This window comes from Scatophagus argus, chromosome 6, assembly GCF_020382885.2.
Source record: "Scatophagus argus isolate fScaArg1 chromosome 6, fScaArg1.pri, whole genome shotgun sequence".
In the NCBI taxonomy this organism is placed as follows: Eukaryota; Metazoa; Chordata; class Actinopteri; family Scatophagidae; genus Scatophagus; species Scatophagus argus.
This window is the reverse complement of record NC_058498.1, coordinates 14,805,265-14,823,093: the sequence shown is the minus strand read 5'-3', so window position 1 is coordinate 14,823,093 and position 17,829 is coordinate 14,805,265. Positions and strand designations below refer to the sequence as shown.

The following is a 17,829-nucleotide window of genomic DNA, read 5'->3' as shown; positions in this document are numbered from 1 at the left end:
AGAGCAAGGAGAAAAAGATGCAAACCGCTGGGAGGTCTCATCTCATGCTCTTTGAACGCCTGTGCGTAAAAAACTTCGAGCCTGGCCGTGATCAGATCGCCAGAGAGGAGCCAGACGAGGAAGTTGGGAGGAGGGATTATTGCAGTGGCGTGGTGTGTGTGCGCGCAGAAAAAGGAGTTTACACTGAACTCTCCGGACGCCTCCAGCGCCGTGAAGTTTCCAGTTCTGCTTTTGTATCCAAACCAATGCGCACAAATGGACGCAAGACCTAAGTGGTGGCGCGTATCTGCTGAGAAACGAGTTTTTAACACACTGTCTGTATAAGCAAGTTACACACCTATGCTGTCAATGTCAGTACAGGTAGTGAAGAGGATCCCGGAAGAACTCGTAGTGCAGGTTATCAGGTTATTTGCATAGTCTTTACTTTTCATACCCAAACGAGCGAGCGCCGATGGACTTATTCTGTTTGTTAAAAAAGTAGTTACTCTTTGTTAAAGTTGTCGATTTTAAAGTGAATGAACGCAAAGAAGATGAAGGAGCTGAGGAAGAAGAAGCTGTACGTGGTGATGGACGTGCTGTGCGTTTTCGTTGGTAAGTTCTGGACACTTCAGTACAAAAACTTTAGGTCAGCTGCCTTTTATCTCAGAATTGCATTTCGGTTTTCTCAGGAAGATGATCTCCGTGGGGCTGTCAGCACTGTCTTGCCAGCTTTGTTTGTTTGCTCTGCACCCATAACAGCAGCTCAGGAATTTGTCTAATGGGAAGGTTTATTTACGCGTTAAAATTACAGCTAAACCACATTTTTAATCAGTCTAAAGATCCTCAGCACAGAAAAGAAACTATTTTATCTCAGTTTCCCTTGAACAGTCAACTGAGGCAAATCATGCTTGAGTCCAGTACTGAAAGAGCAGCCTGTCAGCCCGGTTTGCTTCATGCAGATCCCATCAGCACTGCTGTCCAGGCTGAAGTTTGACATTAAACAGCACCGCTGGAGAAGCACAAGAGGAAACATCATTCTCATTCTCCTCACGGTGCTGCTGCTGCTGCATGCTCCAACCTACAAAAACTTTGCAGGACGTTACAGAGCCTCAGGAAGCTGAATGTTTGTTTATGGAAATTCGATACTCGTGTGTGTGTGTGCTCTTAGTCCTCATTTTCTTCAATATTTTGTCTGCCAGGAATCTTCTCAAGAATGTCCTCACATCCCACGTACAGTGCATTTCCCAAGATATCCCTCCAAGTTGCTCCACAGACCACTGTTTTGCATTTAACCCAAGTTAGGATTCTTTTTGGGTTCTTTTTTTTGTTTCCATTGCTGTAGTAACTAGATCATATCATTACTGTCTAAGTTTCTGTCTGCTTCCCCCTCTGGGCAGTGAACAAAAAAATGATGTTGGAAATTCAGTGGCACATGTTGTGGCTCTGGTTGTCAGCATTTGTCTTTTACCTTTAATTATTAATGAAAGGAACTGAATATGAAATGTTATATGGAAGACCACAGCTGTCATGATTATGATTAACTGATTTCTCCCTGGACAGTCAGAGAGGAGTTAATAAAAGTGGAAAAAAAAGAACTAATCAGTCCATAGATAAATAGGTTAAATCAGTAGATATTTCAATAATTGATATTTAAACAGACATTATTTTAAAAAATCATCATTGATTAAGTCAAATTAAATAAAAAAATAACATAAAACAATCAATAAATACATAATCTAACCTTAAATAATGAAAGCTTTTTAAGTGTATGGCACTTTATAACACCTGACAGTGGGAGCTGATGCAGCCTCAGAGGTCATGTGTGTCTGTGGAATGTATCGCCATGTTGGGACGTCGGTTTACTCTGTTACTGCCATGAGCCCGTGACCGACGTTCATCCCTTGTTGTGTCTGCGCTGGTGACAGCGGTGTAGTTGGAGCGAGAACAGAAGCAGGGGTGATGGCTCACGCAAGTGCAGATCTGCACTGCTGTGCATTTTCAACTCCCCCTTCTTTCTGAGAGCTTAGGGGCATTTTTTTCTGTCTGCGGGAACTTCCACAGACTGCTGAACTTGATAAGCCTCACCATTTCACTGTCACAAGTCTGGGATTAATGTCTGGGTTGGGTTGGTCGGTCAAGTCTGGGTAGCTGCATCCCACCCTTTTGCCACCCACGTCACCCACCCAAATAATCATCTCATCAACCCCAAGCTTATGTGAGCTTTCCCCAGCCATGTAATAACAACATGGTAGAGCTTGTAATTATGCTGACCATCAGCCTATATGGAAACAAAGTTTTAAGTTGGGTTTTTATGTGCATCTTGCATCCTTCTATTAGCTTTTCTACTCACTGCTGTTCAGCAGAAGCCATTTCCTTATCCTCACTCCATTTCCCTCTCACTCCAAATATTAATCTCCTGTCCTCCACTTTGGCAGTAAGCATGTGTCTCGCTCCAACCATGTTTTGGCTTGAAATTCAAAGGCCAAGCAGAAGGAGCAGTAACAATCACAGAGTGATTTCAGTTTGACCTTGCCCTGCTCGGGCCAGACTGAAAATGGCCGGTGTCATATGGATGGATGTCATTGTTCATATAATCTAAAACACAACCACTGAAACTCTTGACAGAGAAATCAGATGCAAAATGACGGCCTCAGAGTGGTTTACTCATACCTTAAATTCAAGGCCTGCTGCATTATCTGTATAAGTTATAGCTAAGAAATCTGCCTGATGCATTACGAGGGACATTTGAATGTTGTTGCTGCTTTTCAAGTATCTACCGCTGACTTGAGTCTGTTGTTTATTGTAGGCTCTTGGCCTCCTCCCTTCTTCTCTGTCCCTCCCTCCTTCTCTCCTTTTCTTTTTGTGTACGTCTACACTCAGCACAAGTAGATGGTGGGTGTTGGCTGAGAGCACAGAGAGGAAAGACCAGGTTTAACCTCTCTCTGCCTACAACCTGAATTCATACAGTACTGCAGGTGTAGGTTGTTAAGGAGTCAGAGGAGGAGCCTTGATTTGAGTGCTCCTGTAGGTGATATGAATGGCAATGAGCTGTGTGTTATGAGTAATGTCCTAGATATTCTTAAGTAACGTGTGACTAAATGGCCGCAAGGTAAGGCACTGGTCCAAAAGAAGATCGTGCACGCTTTTGTTTTTCTGTCCGTTTTGTTTTTGTGTCTGTACTTTTTGTTGTACTGTAAAGTACCTGGAGACAAACCAGTTCTGTTAAAAGTCTATATTGTCATAGAATGCAATCACATTCATACACTCACACATATACACTATATACGTATAGATACAAAGTATCCGGACACATGATTGTGCCCCAGTGCACAAAGCAAAGTCCATAAAGACATGGCTGGATGAGTTTGGTGTGGTAGAACTTGAATGGTGCACACAGAGCCCTGACCTCAACCCCACTGAACACCTTTGGGATGAGCTGGAACAGAGATTGTGAGCCAGGCCTTTTGGTCCAACATCAGTGTCTTAACTCACTATTGCTCTACTGTTTGAATGCACAAATCCCACAGAACACTCCAAAATATTGTGGAAAGCCTTCCAGGAGAGCGGAAGCTGTTATAGCTGCAAAGCTGTCTATGTATTTAGAATATAATGTCATTAAATACTTTTGGTGTAATGGTCAGGTGCCCCGTTACTATTGTCTATATAGTGTATGTCTGCTGAGGTAGCAGCTGAAGATTAGCTTTCCTGTGATTTTGTATTTGCCAGGACACAACTGTGCTCAAAAGGCAACACTGGGTTGTAGTATTTCACCAGTTTGTTTGGTGTGTACGACTGTGAATTTTAGCTCATAGCTGCTTGAGAATCATCACACAGATTATTTATAAATATGCTTTTTTTCCTTCCATCTCACATATACAGGATACGGAAGTGGAGTTTCTGATTCTTCTCCAAAACTTGAAACTGTTGTCGTCATTGAAATTCATATCAGCATCTTGATATTGACTGACACATTTTATGATAGAGTAGAGTTTGAGTTCCCAAAGTCCTGCACTTGTAAAGCAATCAAAGAGTTGCTACTCATTTTCTGCCATTATTTTCATCTTATTGACTGTGCTTACATGCTAACACCCCTACGGCTTGTTCTTCGACCTCGCTGGGTGCTGTCGGGCTTTGCTGGTGATTCGGCGTCGTTGTGCAGCGTCTCCAGGGGGCTGGGCCTCTCATACAGTCGTGTCGGGAAGACCTATTGTCCCGAGTTCTCAGAGGAAGGCAGTGAAGATGCTTGATGGGAATCGTATTCCTCAGGAGAGCTCTGTCATGGAAACTGAAGCCCTTTGAACAAACAGACATGTCCCTCTGAGAAAAATGAGCCGAGTTTATTTCTCCTTCTTCTTCTTCTTCTTGTTTTTCTAAATATTTTAAATCACATCGGGGTTACTGTTGAAATGGTAATGTCTTTTATCATCACGTCATATGCTGAAAGTGGATGTGGATTCTTTGTTGTGGTTGTTTTTTTGTTTTTTGTTTTTTAAAAAAAACTATCATTAACACATTAATCTTGAGACATTAAGGCCACGTTTCCCTGTAAATCGACTCATTACGCGGATTAATTCAAAAACTGTGAGCTGAAATCAGGAAGTGTACCTCTTTTTATAATTATGAGTATTATTGTCATGGAAATTTAATAGCCTCTACCACCTTACACTGTTTTGGATTTCATTAGAAATTTTCTTAATTGCTTTGCACCACAAAACAGCAAGCGTCTGCTGGTAGCTTTATAGCCTCTTTTAAAGGCAGATTATTAAAATGCTGGAGAACTATTTGCCAACATGTTTATTTCCTTCAGAGAGGAAACATGCATGGAGAAGGAAGCCCGGCTAAGTGCGAACAAGACGGAAACAGTGATTACTTTTTCACAGGGGTAGAATTTAGAAAAATGTGGTCCTAAGTTGGAGAAACAATAACAAGCTTGCTGTGTTACACAATAGCTAAACACAGTTTGCATTTGCATACAGTTTTATATTGAATAATCACTGTGTATTTGACGATGATATTCAGATCTTTGAAAGTGTAGTGTAGTGTGGTGTACTTTCACAGAAGCTCAGTACCATTCACAAAGGTTCTACACTTAAGCTTGTGCAGACCTTTATGGTTTTGGTTTAAACCTGTGTGGCTTGCTGCTTTGATCTCCTCCTAACCCAGACTCTTGCCAACCCAGATTTAGCTGCCCTCCCACCACTTGTAAGACCTCGCCTGCCATCCTGTCTCCTTCTGCGCTGCTTGGAGCTAAGCATGCGTAAATGATGTACGCAGCGAAACAGCAGGGTCAAAAATAAAGAATGGGCAGCAGCAGCGGCAGCAGGATTTGGTGTGACTAGTGAAGTTGGGCGTTCCTCATGTGAATTAGAATTCCAGAGGCCAACGCCGGCAGAGGTTGTAGGCTCAGCACATACCTTCCACATTAGTCAGTCCAGCTTTGGGTGAGACAGTCAGAAACACGGAGAGTTTAGTTGTTTTGTTAGAGCAAGCCATCTCGTAAAGGTCTGGTACACAAAAGAGCGTTGGTGCTATAGGTTTCTTGCTGTCATCTCAACAGAGCGTGTTTGAATTGCAGGGAGGAAACAAAAGGGAGCAAGAAAGAAAAGGAAGTGGAAACATTAACTGCAGCTAAAAGAAAATAATGCCCCCCTCTGTCCTCATCCACAGCGGGAGGGGATGAGAGCTGGGCGCATTGTCAGATGGAGTAAATGACTAAAGAGAGACACAGGCATGAAAAATAAAAGAAGCAAGGAATGATATTAATGCAAGGGGAAACAAGAGCTATCAACAGAAGGATTAGATGAGTTAGAAAGGGGCTGGGAAATGCAGAAAGAAAAAACTCACTGAGTGACCTTCAAGCTGGAAAGACGAGAAATGAGAGTGGAAGAATTTAGATGGAGGAACAAATGTTCCAGCTGTGACCCTGGAAAGTTTTAGATCAACCAGGGCAGCCCAGGGGCATGAGAACACACCTTACACACCACACACACAGGTTTCACACGCCTTGAAAATATGCATAATGAAAACCCAGACTGTATGTTTTACAACTTGAGAAGAATAATTGTCCATCCACATGGTTTTGCAGGTGTAGCAGGTTATATCAGAGAAACCAGGGCAACTAGGTGTTGGGTATTCTCAAACCAGTGAAATAACTTCCAGATGATTGAGCCTAGGCGTCATTCTTTCTTTAATAAGACAGGCAAGCAGAAAGAGGGAGGACAAAGACAGAAAAATGGAAGTAGAAGCAACAAGACGGCAAGAGGACATTACAAGCCTCGAATCTCAGCCCCAGAGTGTGATTGTGGTCCAAATGGTCCTGCGTAATTGCACATCTGCCAGCTAAATAAAGCACCAACCCACTGAGGCCTTTATATTCACAACAGAAGGAGAAGTGTGTGGGAGGACACTGCGATCAAGAGAATGTCAGGCAGAAAGATGGAGCTGCAGAGAGCAGAATGAATGACTTTGAAACAGAATGACGGATATGAATCAGCAGTGGTGGAACGAATGAAGGAAAGAGTACAAATCCCTTCTGACACTGACATCTTTGTTTGTCCGTGGTATCAGTCAATGCGGAGATCTCCCATGATGCTCTTGACATGCAGCCATCAGTAATTTCTCAGCTCTCTATCACTCTAATACCCACTGCACACTGCACATGAATGTTAATTTGCGGCCAGGTAAATGAGAGGCCTTAAACTTTCCGAAATGGAAGCTCAAAGCCTCTATAATGGGCCTCCCTTAATCCGAGTTATGAAAGCACAAGTCGTGCATCCTGTGACTTCAAACAGGCTCCCTTTAGAGGAGATTTCTGACTGGCAGCTGGAGATTAGCTTCCTGGCAACATTCCACACTGGCAACGTTTTCCTCCTGTCTATCTGTAGAAGCAGGTGTCTAGAAGGAGGGATCTCCTGTATCCTGAATAAGTACTTCCCTTCTACCTTCGTCTGCGCATGTGTTATTTTTGGTTTTCTTGAGAGAAAAATCCGCCACAGAGATCTGAGTTTAGTTCCAGTCAGAGACACTGCTTGGTTCTTAGGGGGAGGCAGCTCTGAAGCAGTGTCAGTTTAGGTTGTGGGGTTGACTCGTGGTATCCCAGAGACGCATTTTGTCTGCTGATGGGTTTATTTTTGCAGGCGAGCTGTGTATCTGTGTATGTGTGTGTCTGCTCTCAAGAGAGTGGCTGGTTTGTTTTCTGCAGACATTATCCACAGAAGCGCTGCTCACAGGATGTGCACATTCGCACACCTCAGGATGTACCATGTTTTCTGTCTATGACACCAGTCCAGAGTCTTTACATCATTTCATCTGAGTGCTTTTATTTTATTTTCCAGACTTGTAAATTATGACTAACAAGCTTCATTTATGATCACGGTAATGAAAAATTCACACTGTTTTTTACTAGCTGGGGGCGGGGGGTATTTGAGACCAGGTGCTCTGACTTCACTCGGTCTGTGAACTGTGTGGCAAACTGGCAAAGTTGAAATTTGGTTTAGAGGATTTAGGATTTGCAAAAGCGATTTATCCTTTTGTGAGCTTGTTAGGTTGAAGAAAGTAGTATATTTCATTAGTTGGCCCTTCTCTTTGAAGCTTCCTGCCTCTCCTCTGTGATTAATGAACCTGCTCTGGCAAGTGTTAAAAGCTTCATAAAACGGTCTGAAGTAACCATACCATATGACTCCAATGTAGAAATAATTATGTCCTTCTGCCGTTATGCTATATTAATGTATTATTAAATAAACACTCCCCCGGACTTTGTCCAGGCCAATCTTACACAAACTGTTAAAACTTGCTGTTATGTAGTTAGTATGCGGCCAATCTGGAGCTGCTTTTGTTCCAACACAATGTCCACAATGTCGAGTGCAAACACATCAACTGTGGATTCAACCCCCCTACTGCGAAGAAGGACAATGTTTGATTTCATGCATGGTAATGCAAACAGCCTGATAGTATGGTGTTTTATTAGGTATTTGATGTGTTTTGTAGTTTCTCCAAGGAACCGGGAAATGTTTAAAATAATATTTTGACGATAACATGTTGTTGGCCATGAACAGAAACTGTGTAAAGAATTCAGGATCTCGTTGCCGTATTTTTACAATCAAGCAGCTGCAGTGAGATATTGAGTCCTTTATAAAATATATATCTGTAGCTTGGAGCGGTAGTCACAATCAAAACTCCTGTAATGACACATGAGTGTTTTGTCAGTGATAGTGAGCTTGGAAACACAGATGTAGGAGCTGCCACCCCAAAAGGCAAATGGGTAAATCCATATCAGGGCTCTCACTGGACTCGTCTGAGACAGGATGTTAGTTCAATACCAGAGACTATATGTTACGCTGTTGTGACAAACAGGATTTTCATGGTGCTAGGAGGAATACATGTCAAATAAGGCTTTGCGCACCTGGTTTAGCACATCCTGATGAGGCTGGCGGAAAAGTAAACAGGGACACAGTCTGGTGGCCAGTGGGAAGTCGACATGCATGGACAAGTGTCATTCAGCTGCCAGTGTTCACAAAGAGACAAGACCAAAATCAAAGGGGGGAGGTGGAATAAATACATCTGGCAGGTGCTGGCTGCTGAAATCACCCAACACCACTCAAGTTTGTTGTTGAAAATTACTACATGTGTTGGTAAAAGCTGTACTTCTACATTTTGGGAATTATGCTTGTTCACTTTCTTGCAGAATTAGATGACAAGATTGATAACACTCTCATGTCTGCACTTTAAATATGAAGCTGCAGCCAGCAGCCACTTAGCTTGATTTAGTGTAACGACTGGAAACAGTGGGGAACAGGTACCCTGCCTCTGTCCCAAGGCAACCAAATTCACCTAATTTTACCGTTTAAACTCACGAATTAGCGCATTATATTTTGTTAGATTAATTCGTACAAAAGAAAGCAATAGACCTGCACATAACCTCCAGAAAAACTGAATTGTTGTTTTTTACACTTTGGTTTTTGTGTGAAGTAGGCAAATGAGATATACATACCTTGTAAATTGGGGAGTTCTAAAGGTTTCTGGTGAGCAGATCTGGGCAGAAGAAGGCTAAGGTCCTCTTTCTCTGAATTCTCTGAGATTTTCCATTTCACCCATAAATTTTGTTTTGTAATTTCTATTGAGGTAAAGTGACTGGCCAAAAAAACCTTCAGTTTTGATGGTGTCAATGTCTGCAAGACAGACATATCTTTACATTAGCAGCTTGTATTGAAACTCTGAAGTTTGGAGTTGTGATTCTTACCTTTTTCACATGTCATAAGAACATTAGAGTTCTTCATGTATGAATACCCTGTTGAAGTGCTTTCCAAATTTTGTGTTTTTCCTTCTCTCCGGATGTCTAGTCTAAACTCAGCTCCTCCAAGATCGGGTTACAATGAGACCGACATGCACTGATGTGTTTATCTTATAGAGCTCTATTGTTTATTCACCTTTCAACACAGAGCGCCTATTTTGCTGCTGCTCTTTGTTACCAAGCCAATAAGACTCTTTGTCTTAATAGAGTCTGTGTGGAACATGTGTGCAGTTGGCATTCATCTTATGTCATCTTGAAAATATCCGATGTCAGACCAGAGGAAGACAGTGCACTTCCTTGTACAGGTGTCATTGTGTATTGTTGTTTATTGTGAATTACAGCTTTCTCAGCTTGATTACCCAGTTAATCGGTTTATTACGGACACTCAGGGCTTCCACAGTTTTAGCCATGACGCCTTTTCTCTCAGGATTCAAAATAATCTCAGCCGTTGAGCTAAGGTTTTAGTGTCACACATAGGTTTTGTCAAAATTCAAAGAATTAACAAGTCAGACTTCCTTATTTACATCCTTTTGAACTGCTTTAGTGTTCAAGAAAAACATGCGACAAGTTTTTGTTTATTTTGAGTCAGTATTCATCCATTTACAGTAGGCTGTTGTTCCATATCCATCATGAGGGGCTCACCACAGCTGAATCCTAATCCACCATCCAGTTGTATATTTTCCTATAGTCTCAGTCTTCAGAATGTGGACTCTGTCGCTCTTGGTTAGTCTCGCCGGACGTCCTCCTGGAATTATGTCAGCTGCAGACATTTTTTTGAAAGAATGGGAGGGATACACTTCTCATTTACACAGGAATGTAATACCGTTGGCGAGAGAGCTTTTCACGTCTGTTTTTCTTGCATTTTGTATGTGGCCTTATGGCATTTCCATAGTGGCCCCAAGACTGTGTGTCTGCCTATTCTGAATAGTGGAGGGTGGAGGGTACATTCCTCAGTGGAGCAGCGGCTTATGGGTATTTTCTTCTGTCAATGAACGGTTTTGCCAAATATGAAATCTCAAAAATAATGACAGGTACTATCATAAGCTACCAGTTATGCGTTTTAAAATCCCTTTCTTTATGTGTGACACTCGTGGGGTGAAATAAACTGAAGTAAGCTGGAGAAAAAAAATCAAAACTGCGCTATTTCTGTCCATCCAGTAATGTCTTTCTCCCACATGTACATTTACAAAATGCAGTGACGTGAGTGTATGTGAGGAAGAGACAGAAAGAGAGGAATCATTTTGGGAATGGATGTCTCTGAACATCTGAAGGATATCATTTTTGCACTCTGGGGGCCTTGACCGACTATATTTGGTCTTATTTTTGGACAGAGCCACATCAGTCAAAAGAACTGCAGTTGTGTGTGTTGTGTCTGCAGTGTTTGTGTACAGCCTTGTTTACACACCCTTATGTGTATGATGTGTGACTTTTACATAAGCCCACATGCCTGCATATAATATAAATAATATTTTGCATGGTTTATTTTTGTAATTCCTTGCTTTGCACATCTACCCTGACTTTCAAGGACTGAATGTTTTTTTGTCTTGTGGGTTGTTTTCATCATTGTGATTTTAGACCTTGAGGTCCAGTGAGAGATAGAAACAATCTGGCTATCTTTGGAGAAACATTTTCACTTCCCAGCTTTGAAAATGATGTAATGTCTGAAAACCTTCAGTAAGCGAGACAAATATGTTCTCAAACATTGCTGTTCACTGATTTGTGTCAACCTTGGTCCTGATCCGTATACCCTGTTATATTCTTGGCAGTGGCTGAGCATCATATATCACTGACATTCATCTAATTTCACCAAAAGCGCAATTTCTCCTAATATAGCAAATATTAAAACCCATCTTATCAGGCTGTTGTTCTTTCTGTGTTGTTTTTTCCACAGCTGCACTGCCCTTCATCATTATGACCATCGTGTTCAAGCCGTACGAAAGAGGAGTTTACTGTGACGACGAGAGCATCATGTACCCCGTGAAACCAGACACCATCACCCATGGAATGCTGGCGGCTGTCACCATCTCCTGCACTGTCATCATTGTAAGTTTTACCCAGAGAATCAATCTCCCTTCTCTTCTCACAGGGAGCTTTATTACATATCACCTTAGTAAAGCCAAAATCATGGAAGGTTCACAGGACTTTACTTACTTTACAACATCCTGTGCTGTTTGCTCCATTACTAAATGGCCCTTTTGAGTTGGAGGAAGTGTTGATGTCTACGGAGGAAAAAGTAATTTCATTCTAATGATGCGAAAAATGAAAAATTGGAACAAGGAAACTCTTTTCACTGACCGCCTTCTTCCCTCAGATCTCCTCTGGAGAGGCTTATCTGGTCTACAGCAAGAGGATTTACTCCAATTCTGACTTCAACCAGTATGTAGCTGCACTATACAAGGTAGTGGGCACCTTCCTGTTTGGGGCAGCTGTGAGCCAGTCGCTCACCGACCTTGCCAAGTACACCATCGGCCGTCCAAGACCTAACTTCATGGCCGTCTGTGCCCCCAAGGTCTGCACGGGATACGTGCAGGGAATCAACTGCACTGGCAAGCCTCAAGATGTCACAGAGTCCAGGTAGGAGGAAATTATCTCAGTATACTTTTATCATTGAAATTATAACACACAAAATAATGATGCCAACGAGATTCTGAAGTTTAAATTCCCATGTGAAACATTAGATTTGATCCGCTCTCTTCTCCAGATTGTCCTTCTACTCTGGTCACTCCTCTTTTGGAATGTACTGCATGCTCTTCCTAGCGGTAAGTACGGCATATGAGTACACCAGTGAAAATATGCATCCCTGTGTACAGTAAAGATGAAAATATCTCTGTGATCTCCATGCAAATATCTCAGCCCCTGAACGGGGCTATAAATTTGGATCTGCGCTCAAGTTCTAATTGCTGAGATGGAGAAAAGGCTCACAGGGGTGGCTTGTGCCAGTGGACATAAAAGGACAAGGCAAGAGTTCAGAGAAAGAATGTGTATACTAAGAGAAGTGATCTTGAGACCTACGCTGCTTTTTTCCCAGCAATGATGAAAGCAGGGCATGTGCTGTGTTTTGTCTTCCAGCCCTATCCAGTTCATTACCCTTGGCCTCATCTCTTTGTGTTAAAAGCCAGGCACCAGTACTTGACAGCAGACTTCAAGAGGCCAAGCAAAGCAACACTGTTCACTTCAAGAAAAAAAAAAGGAAAAGTTTAAAAGAAAAGACAGAATAGCTCAAGCTGGTGTCCTTTCCTGTCAATGTCAATCCATGCTCTTTACTGGGCCAGGAAAATAAGGCAAACAAATAGAAAGTTGTAATCAAGTCCTTCAGTGCAGTTCAGTGCAGACTGTGACTGTGTGGCAGGCGAGCTGTAACGTGACACCTTCAACAGCAGCCCGGCAGAAGCTCAGAGAAGACTGAACTGTTGCCAGGTTCATCATTTTTTTGATGTCTGCTGTTTTCCAGTAAAAGAGGGGGGTTCTGTCCATAATGGACATAAATTGGATTAATACTCAACACTGTTTCACAAATCCAGTTTAGATGTAACAACCACTGCTTTTATGTTAGAGAAAGACAAACTCATGTTCCAAATAAATTCACTTTAATGTTTTTGCTGTTTGGAGTGAAATCTACCTTGAAAGCTGCCAGTAGATCAGGAATTATACATAACCAAATATAGAGATGATTTTTGCAATGCAAAAATTTGAAAGCTGCATCACTGCATTTGTCAGCGTATTACATTACGTTTCAATAAAGTTATTCCAATAAAAAAATGCTGTATATATTGCTCCTGGCACCAATAACATTCTTCTAAAATTGTATGTAACCTTTTATGTGGGCCAAATCCACTCATCATATTGTTTTTCAGTGTAATAACAAGTTGACAGAAACAACAGAAAGGAATCTGCATAAACACACTGTCTCTCCCTCTGATCTCTCTTTTCTTTTGTCAACCCACCCCACGATCTACCACCCTCTGCTCTTCTTCCTCTTGGTTTTCCCCTCCAGCTTTACGTGCAGGCGAGACTGGTGGCTAGGTGGGCCAGACTTCTCCGGCCCACCATCCAGTTCTTCCTGGTGGCCTTTGCGGTGTATGTGGGTTACACCCGAGTCTCTGATTACAAGCACCACTGGAGCGACGTGCTGGTGGGGCTGCTGCAGGGAGCCCTTGTTGCTGTGCTCAATGTGAGTCTCCGAGACCACTCTCAAGGACAACATTACAAAAATTCCTACATGGAAAATCCCATGATATTGATTTGATTGGCTATCTCGATTCTGAGCAGCTCATACAGTGAATGGAATCCAATTTTTGCCAATTTACTAAAAGATTTTATGCAAATATATAAAGTTTACTTTGATAAAATAGTTCGATATCACCAGCTCACAGCCAGAAAAAGACAAGTAACACTTCAAGAAATCATGATTGCGTACAAACATTTTTTGACATTTCATTTTCTGTGTAGTAGCTCCAAATTCAGACCTGACGACATCTGAACTCTGAGTCTTAGTCTTGTGGTTTCTGGCTTTAGGAAAGGCAAACATGGGTGGGACTGTCCAGATGATGAGAAATGTTATTTAATGGAAATCATTCTGTTAGCAATACTCCCTTCTAAGTGAACAGCTCCTGAAGAATCCATATTTCAGCTTCATTTCAGTCCCACAGTGAAAATCCATACAGACAGGAAGCATGTGGGGAGGATGACGGCAGCAAAGTGGGACTTGACACAAAGCCACACACTTACGTTGGCATGTTCTCAGGCAATAAGTCCATTCTCCTCACTTCATCCAGCTGGCCTTCTTTATTGTTTGGCCACTTCCCTGTTTTGAGTGAGAAACTGTCAGCACTGCCTTTCGGAAATTCTTGACTGGTAGAGTGTGTTTGTGCATGTGTGTGTATGCGTGTATGATTAATTGTGAAGTAAGCCTGCGCCTTTGGCCTTCACAGTGCTGCGCGCAATTAGAGACCCTCCAGGGCATAGTGTTTTATGGCCTGCAGGAGTTGTGCCTGCTCTCTGTGTGTTCCTCTCAGATGTGTGCAAGTGTGAGTGTCACTTAACAGTCATGCACAGACCTGTCCAGACATATGTAATCACAGTTTCCAGCCCAGCTTTTACCTCCTCTGTATCTTTTGCATGTTTATACTGCAATCTGTTTGGTAAAAATATCCTGTAAGCGACTGAAGCTGACCTCCTTTCCTCTCCCTTTTCCTCCATCCTTCTTCTCTGCAGGTGCACTTTGTGTCAGACTTCTTTAAGAAACGTCCTCCACGTTGCACCAGGTCTGACACAGCTGATAGCGAAGAGCCAGAGAGGAAGCCCAGCCTGCAGATTGCAGACTCTGAGCATGGCAACCATTATAACTATCACCACACTCCAGGCCCTGTGTGAGAGGGGATGACATTAGGAAACGAAGGCTGCAGCCTGCAGACCCTGAACGTGGGTGATGGGGCCATGCATCTTGCCCTTCAACCTTAGTTGTGCAGTCAACAGTGTTTAGATAACCTGGGTCATCTGCGGTCCTGACTCTTTATGCTGCTCATTTGCAGATTCCTGCTGATGCTATATCAGAAGTCCTATGTGTGAGATGTTAAATTTTACTATATGAATCCCACAACCAGCCCTTTGTGTATCTGTTTGAATGGAGTAAAGCTAGCGTTCCAGTCTGTAGCTTGCAGCCTCCAAGCCCCCAGCTCCCTCCCTCTGTCAACAACTCACACCCCACCTAGTTCCCAACCACTGGACTGACTGAGGGGGCTGCATCCCATCTTTTTGTGCCTGAGCCCCCTCTCAAAGACCCCATGATGATCTCTTTTTCTCCTGTAAAAGAGAGACAAGTATATTGTTTTAAATACATCATAGTTGATGTCAGAGAGTATGAACTTAAAGCTGCATTAAGTCAAAAACTCTAAACCCACAGCAACGACCTTATGATGTAGCTATGATACACTAAGGGCTTGTGGCCAGTGACTTAGCAAACAAGTCACACACAACTGAAACAGAGGAACATGGGCATCCTAATGAGAGTCCTTTCCTGCCAAATGACAAATGTAAGTCTGATATCCTCTTGTGTCTATGCCACCTCCTCCTGAGAAAAATATGCTCTCTTTGGTTCAATGCATGGAAATGCTTCAGGAAGCAGCTGCCCACAGCTATATATAATGGGTTAGAGAGCGTAGGTTGGGTTTCGGCCGCACGGGCCGAAGTGAAACAGCCTCAAAACGCCTGAAAACTGCAGATATCTGAGGCGGGATTAGGTTGGTTGTTAATAGGATTGGTAGCACTAGCAGGTTATTTACTCACCAGGGGCTCTTTATAATTTAATGTCAGTATCAAATATGTTGCCTAACCATATTTTTTGTCCGTGATGAAAGATGTGTAAGAACAAGAGGAAGGAAGACAAGAATGTTTCTAGATGTTGGTAAAGTCGCTGTTTGTTGATTTGATTAGCTGCACTTCAGTGCACCTTAAACCGGCTACACAGTGTATTGCAAAGCATAACAAATTATTGGAAGGGCAGCCAGTTCACAGTGGATGAGCTAATTTCCTCCCAACATCATGTCATCCTGTTGGCAAAAGGCTTACAAACTAAGAACGTCAGCCACACCGCAGCTGCTTTCAAACATGTATGTTAACTTAACCAACACACTAAGCCAGTAGCAACTCTCAGAGGTGTTTCCAATTAGCCAACAACACGGTTCTCCTAACTGCCACACAAACAGGACTGGGTAAACAATACAATGTTTTTAAAAGTAGGTACAGAGGTTTGAAATTCAGCATCCGGATATTGATATTGCTGGCAGCTCCTAAGTGTCTGTATCACTGCCCAGTTAAGATAAGTGTGTCCAGATTAGAGTCTGACTTGTTTAATCATTTCATCAGTGCCAGCTAGACTGAATCTGAAATAAGGAGGACAAATGCTGATTGTTAAGGGCAGACTTTATGTCCAGACTGTTGGATTCATCCTCAGCAGTAGCGACACTATTCTAAAATGTATGACTTTAATTGTGGAGTTTGTGAATGATTTATGTTTCCCGTGTGAAATGGACTGCAGAGGTACAAACCCTTGGTGCATTGGTGCAGACAGCTTTTAATTCCTGTTGTACTTTGTGTCATACCACTATTATATTGCCAGTCAAATATTAAGAAATTTGGCCTCTATATTTTTTTCCTGTTTTATTTTGTGTATTTTTTTTTTATTTCTCAAATACTAATAATCAAAGAAGCATAAGACAGCCATTTTGAAAATGGTGTTTAACTTATTTTAAATACAAGAATTTTTTTTTTTTTTCTACTCTCTAAAGGTTGGAAATGCCAGCGCTGTTAAGGTTTTTGTGCAATCACCCCTGCTTGCCACTATGAGCCAGAAATACTATATATACTAATGCTATGAGACGTGTTTCGTGTTGTGTGAAGGATGTGTATACATGCTTGTATGTTTTTATTTCACATGTAAGTACATTTTTTATTTCACCTGTAGAGTGTGCTTCTCAGACTGGCGGCTGTTGGAGTTGCCACACAAACGGATCCAATTCCAGGTCCAAACATAAACCAGATTCCTTGGCAGGGCTTTTAAAGGGCTGTTGTAATGATAAAGGGTTACATACCCAACTGTGTTTTTGAAGCTATAGTAACACTGCTCCGTTCCCACTTCAAAGATTTGCCTGTGTTCCTTTTTCCCTTCCTGTGCTGATAGATGAGGTTAATTTGTGAATAAGGTCTCCTGTAAAGTCCTTGTACAACTTGCAGACCCCTGGAGGACTGACAGCAGATGAGACAGACCACAGAGCTGATGGGGGGGAGACAGAAAGACAGAGAGAATCTCACCTGGTAGTGATTGTGAAGCCCTGAAGCTGAGCTGGGGCTGGAGAAATGCTGGGTACTTCAGGAGGGTGGGGTGTGGGTTATCCCATGGTGAGCCTGAGGTCTTCTACACATTTAAAACACAGATTTATGGCAAAAAAAACAGCTGGAACTGGTTGTGGTGAAGTGCTGTGCGAGCCCCCTTCCTCTGCTGCCTACATCTAAATCGTTCCTGCATTACTGCAGCCAGACTACTAGCCTAAATGAGGATGAGGATGTAGAAACGTCATGGTGTTTGATTCCCCTCCAGCTTCGTGGAAACCAAAGTTCTCAGCTGGTGACGTGGCTCCGTGTGTTATTATGCTGAATTGAATTAGAGCCTTAAAGTAGGCACTGGTTGGCCAATCTCCTGTTTATATGTCAACTCGTAGGTATGATTCATGTTTGCTTTTTGCATATAGATTATAGGCTCTAAAACCAGAGAATTTTAAATAAAGATATAATCCATATTCAGTGATTTTGTTTTGTTTTAATTTACACGATTGAATGTCACTGATATTATCATTGAATTGCACCAGGCTTTCTAAATTACTGAGATGCATACTGCACAGTACTTCAATGATGAATGTCTACATTACTTGATAGATAGTGATGGTTTTACCCTTTTAAGCCACAGGTAGTAAAAACTTTGAAAGGACATATAATAAATTACAGTCTTGCAGCATCGAGATGTCAAGATGTTCTTGCAGAGGTCACCGTAGTCTTGATTTACAGCA

At 42.2% G+C, this 17,829-nt stretch overlaps 1 protein-coding gene across 1 annotated transcript; it reads left to right on the top strand.

Annotated features, from left to right (window-relative positions):
- Positions 1 to 17,562, top strand: plpp2b (phospholipid phosphatase 2b). Its single transcript, XM_046391859.1, has 6 exons — positions 1 to 591; positions 11,160 to 11,311; positions 11,580 to 11,842; positions 11,970 to 12,027; positions 13,263 to 13,439; positions 14,483 to 17,562. Exons 1-6 carry the CDS (start codon positions 516 to 518, stop codon positions 14,639 to 14,641), a joined length of 885 nt encoding a protein of 294 aa, XP_046247815.1. The 5' UTR covers positions 1 to 515; the 3' UTR covers positions 14,642 to 17,562.
- The last annotated feature ends 267 nt before the right edge of the window (positions 17,563 to 17,829 follow it).

What these genes read in the sequence shown, in the direction of transcription:
- plpp2b (XM_046391859.1), top strand. Translation starts at nt 516, where the DNA reads ATGAACGCAAAGAAGATGAAGGAGCTGAGGAAGAAGAAGCTGTACGTG. An exon ending in CGTGCTGTGCGTTTTCGTTG is followed by an intron (nt 592 to 11,159) that starts GTAAGTTCTGGA and finishes TTTTTTCCACAG; the next exon opens with CTGCACTGCCCTTCATCATT. An exon ending in CAAGATGTCACAGAGTCCAG is followed by an intron (nt 11,843 to 11,969) that starts GTAGGAGGAAAT and finishes TCTCTTCTCCAG; the next exon opens with ATTGTCCTTCTACTCTGGTC.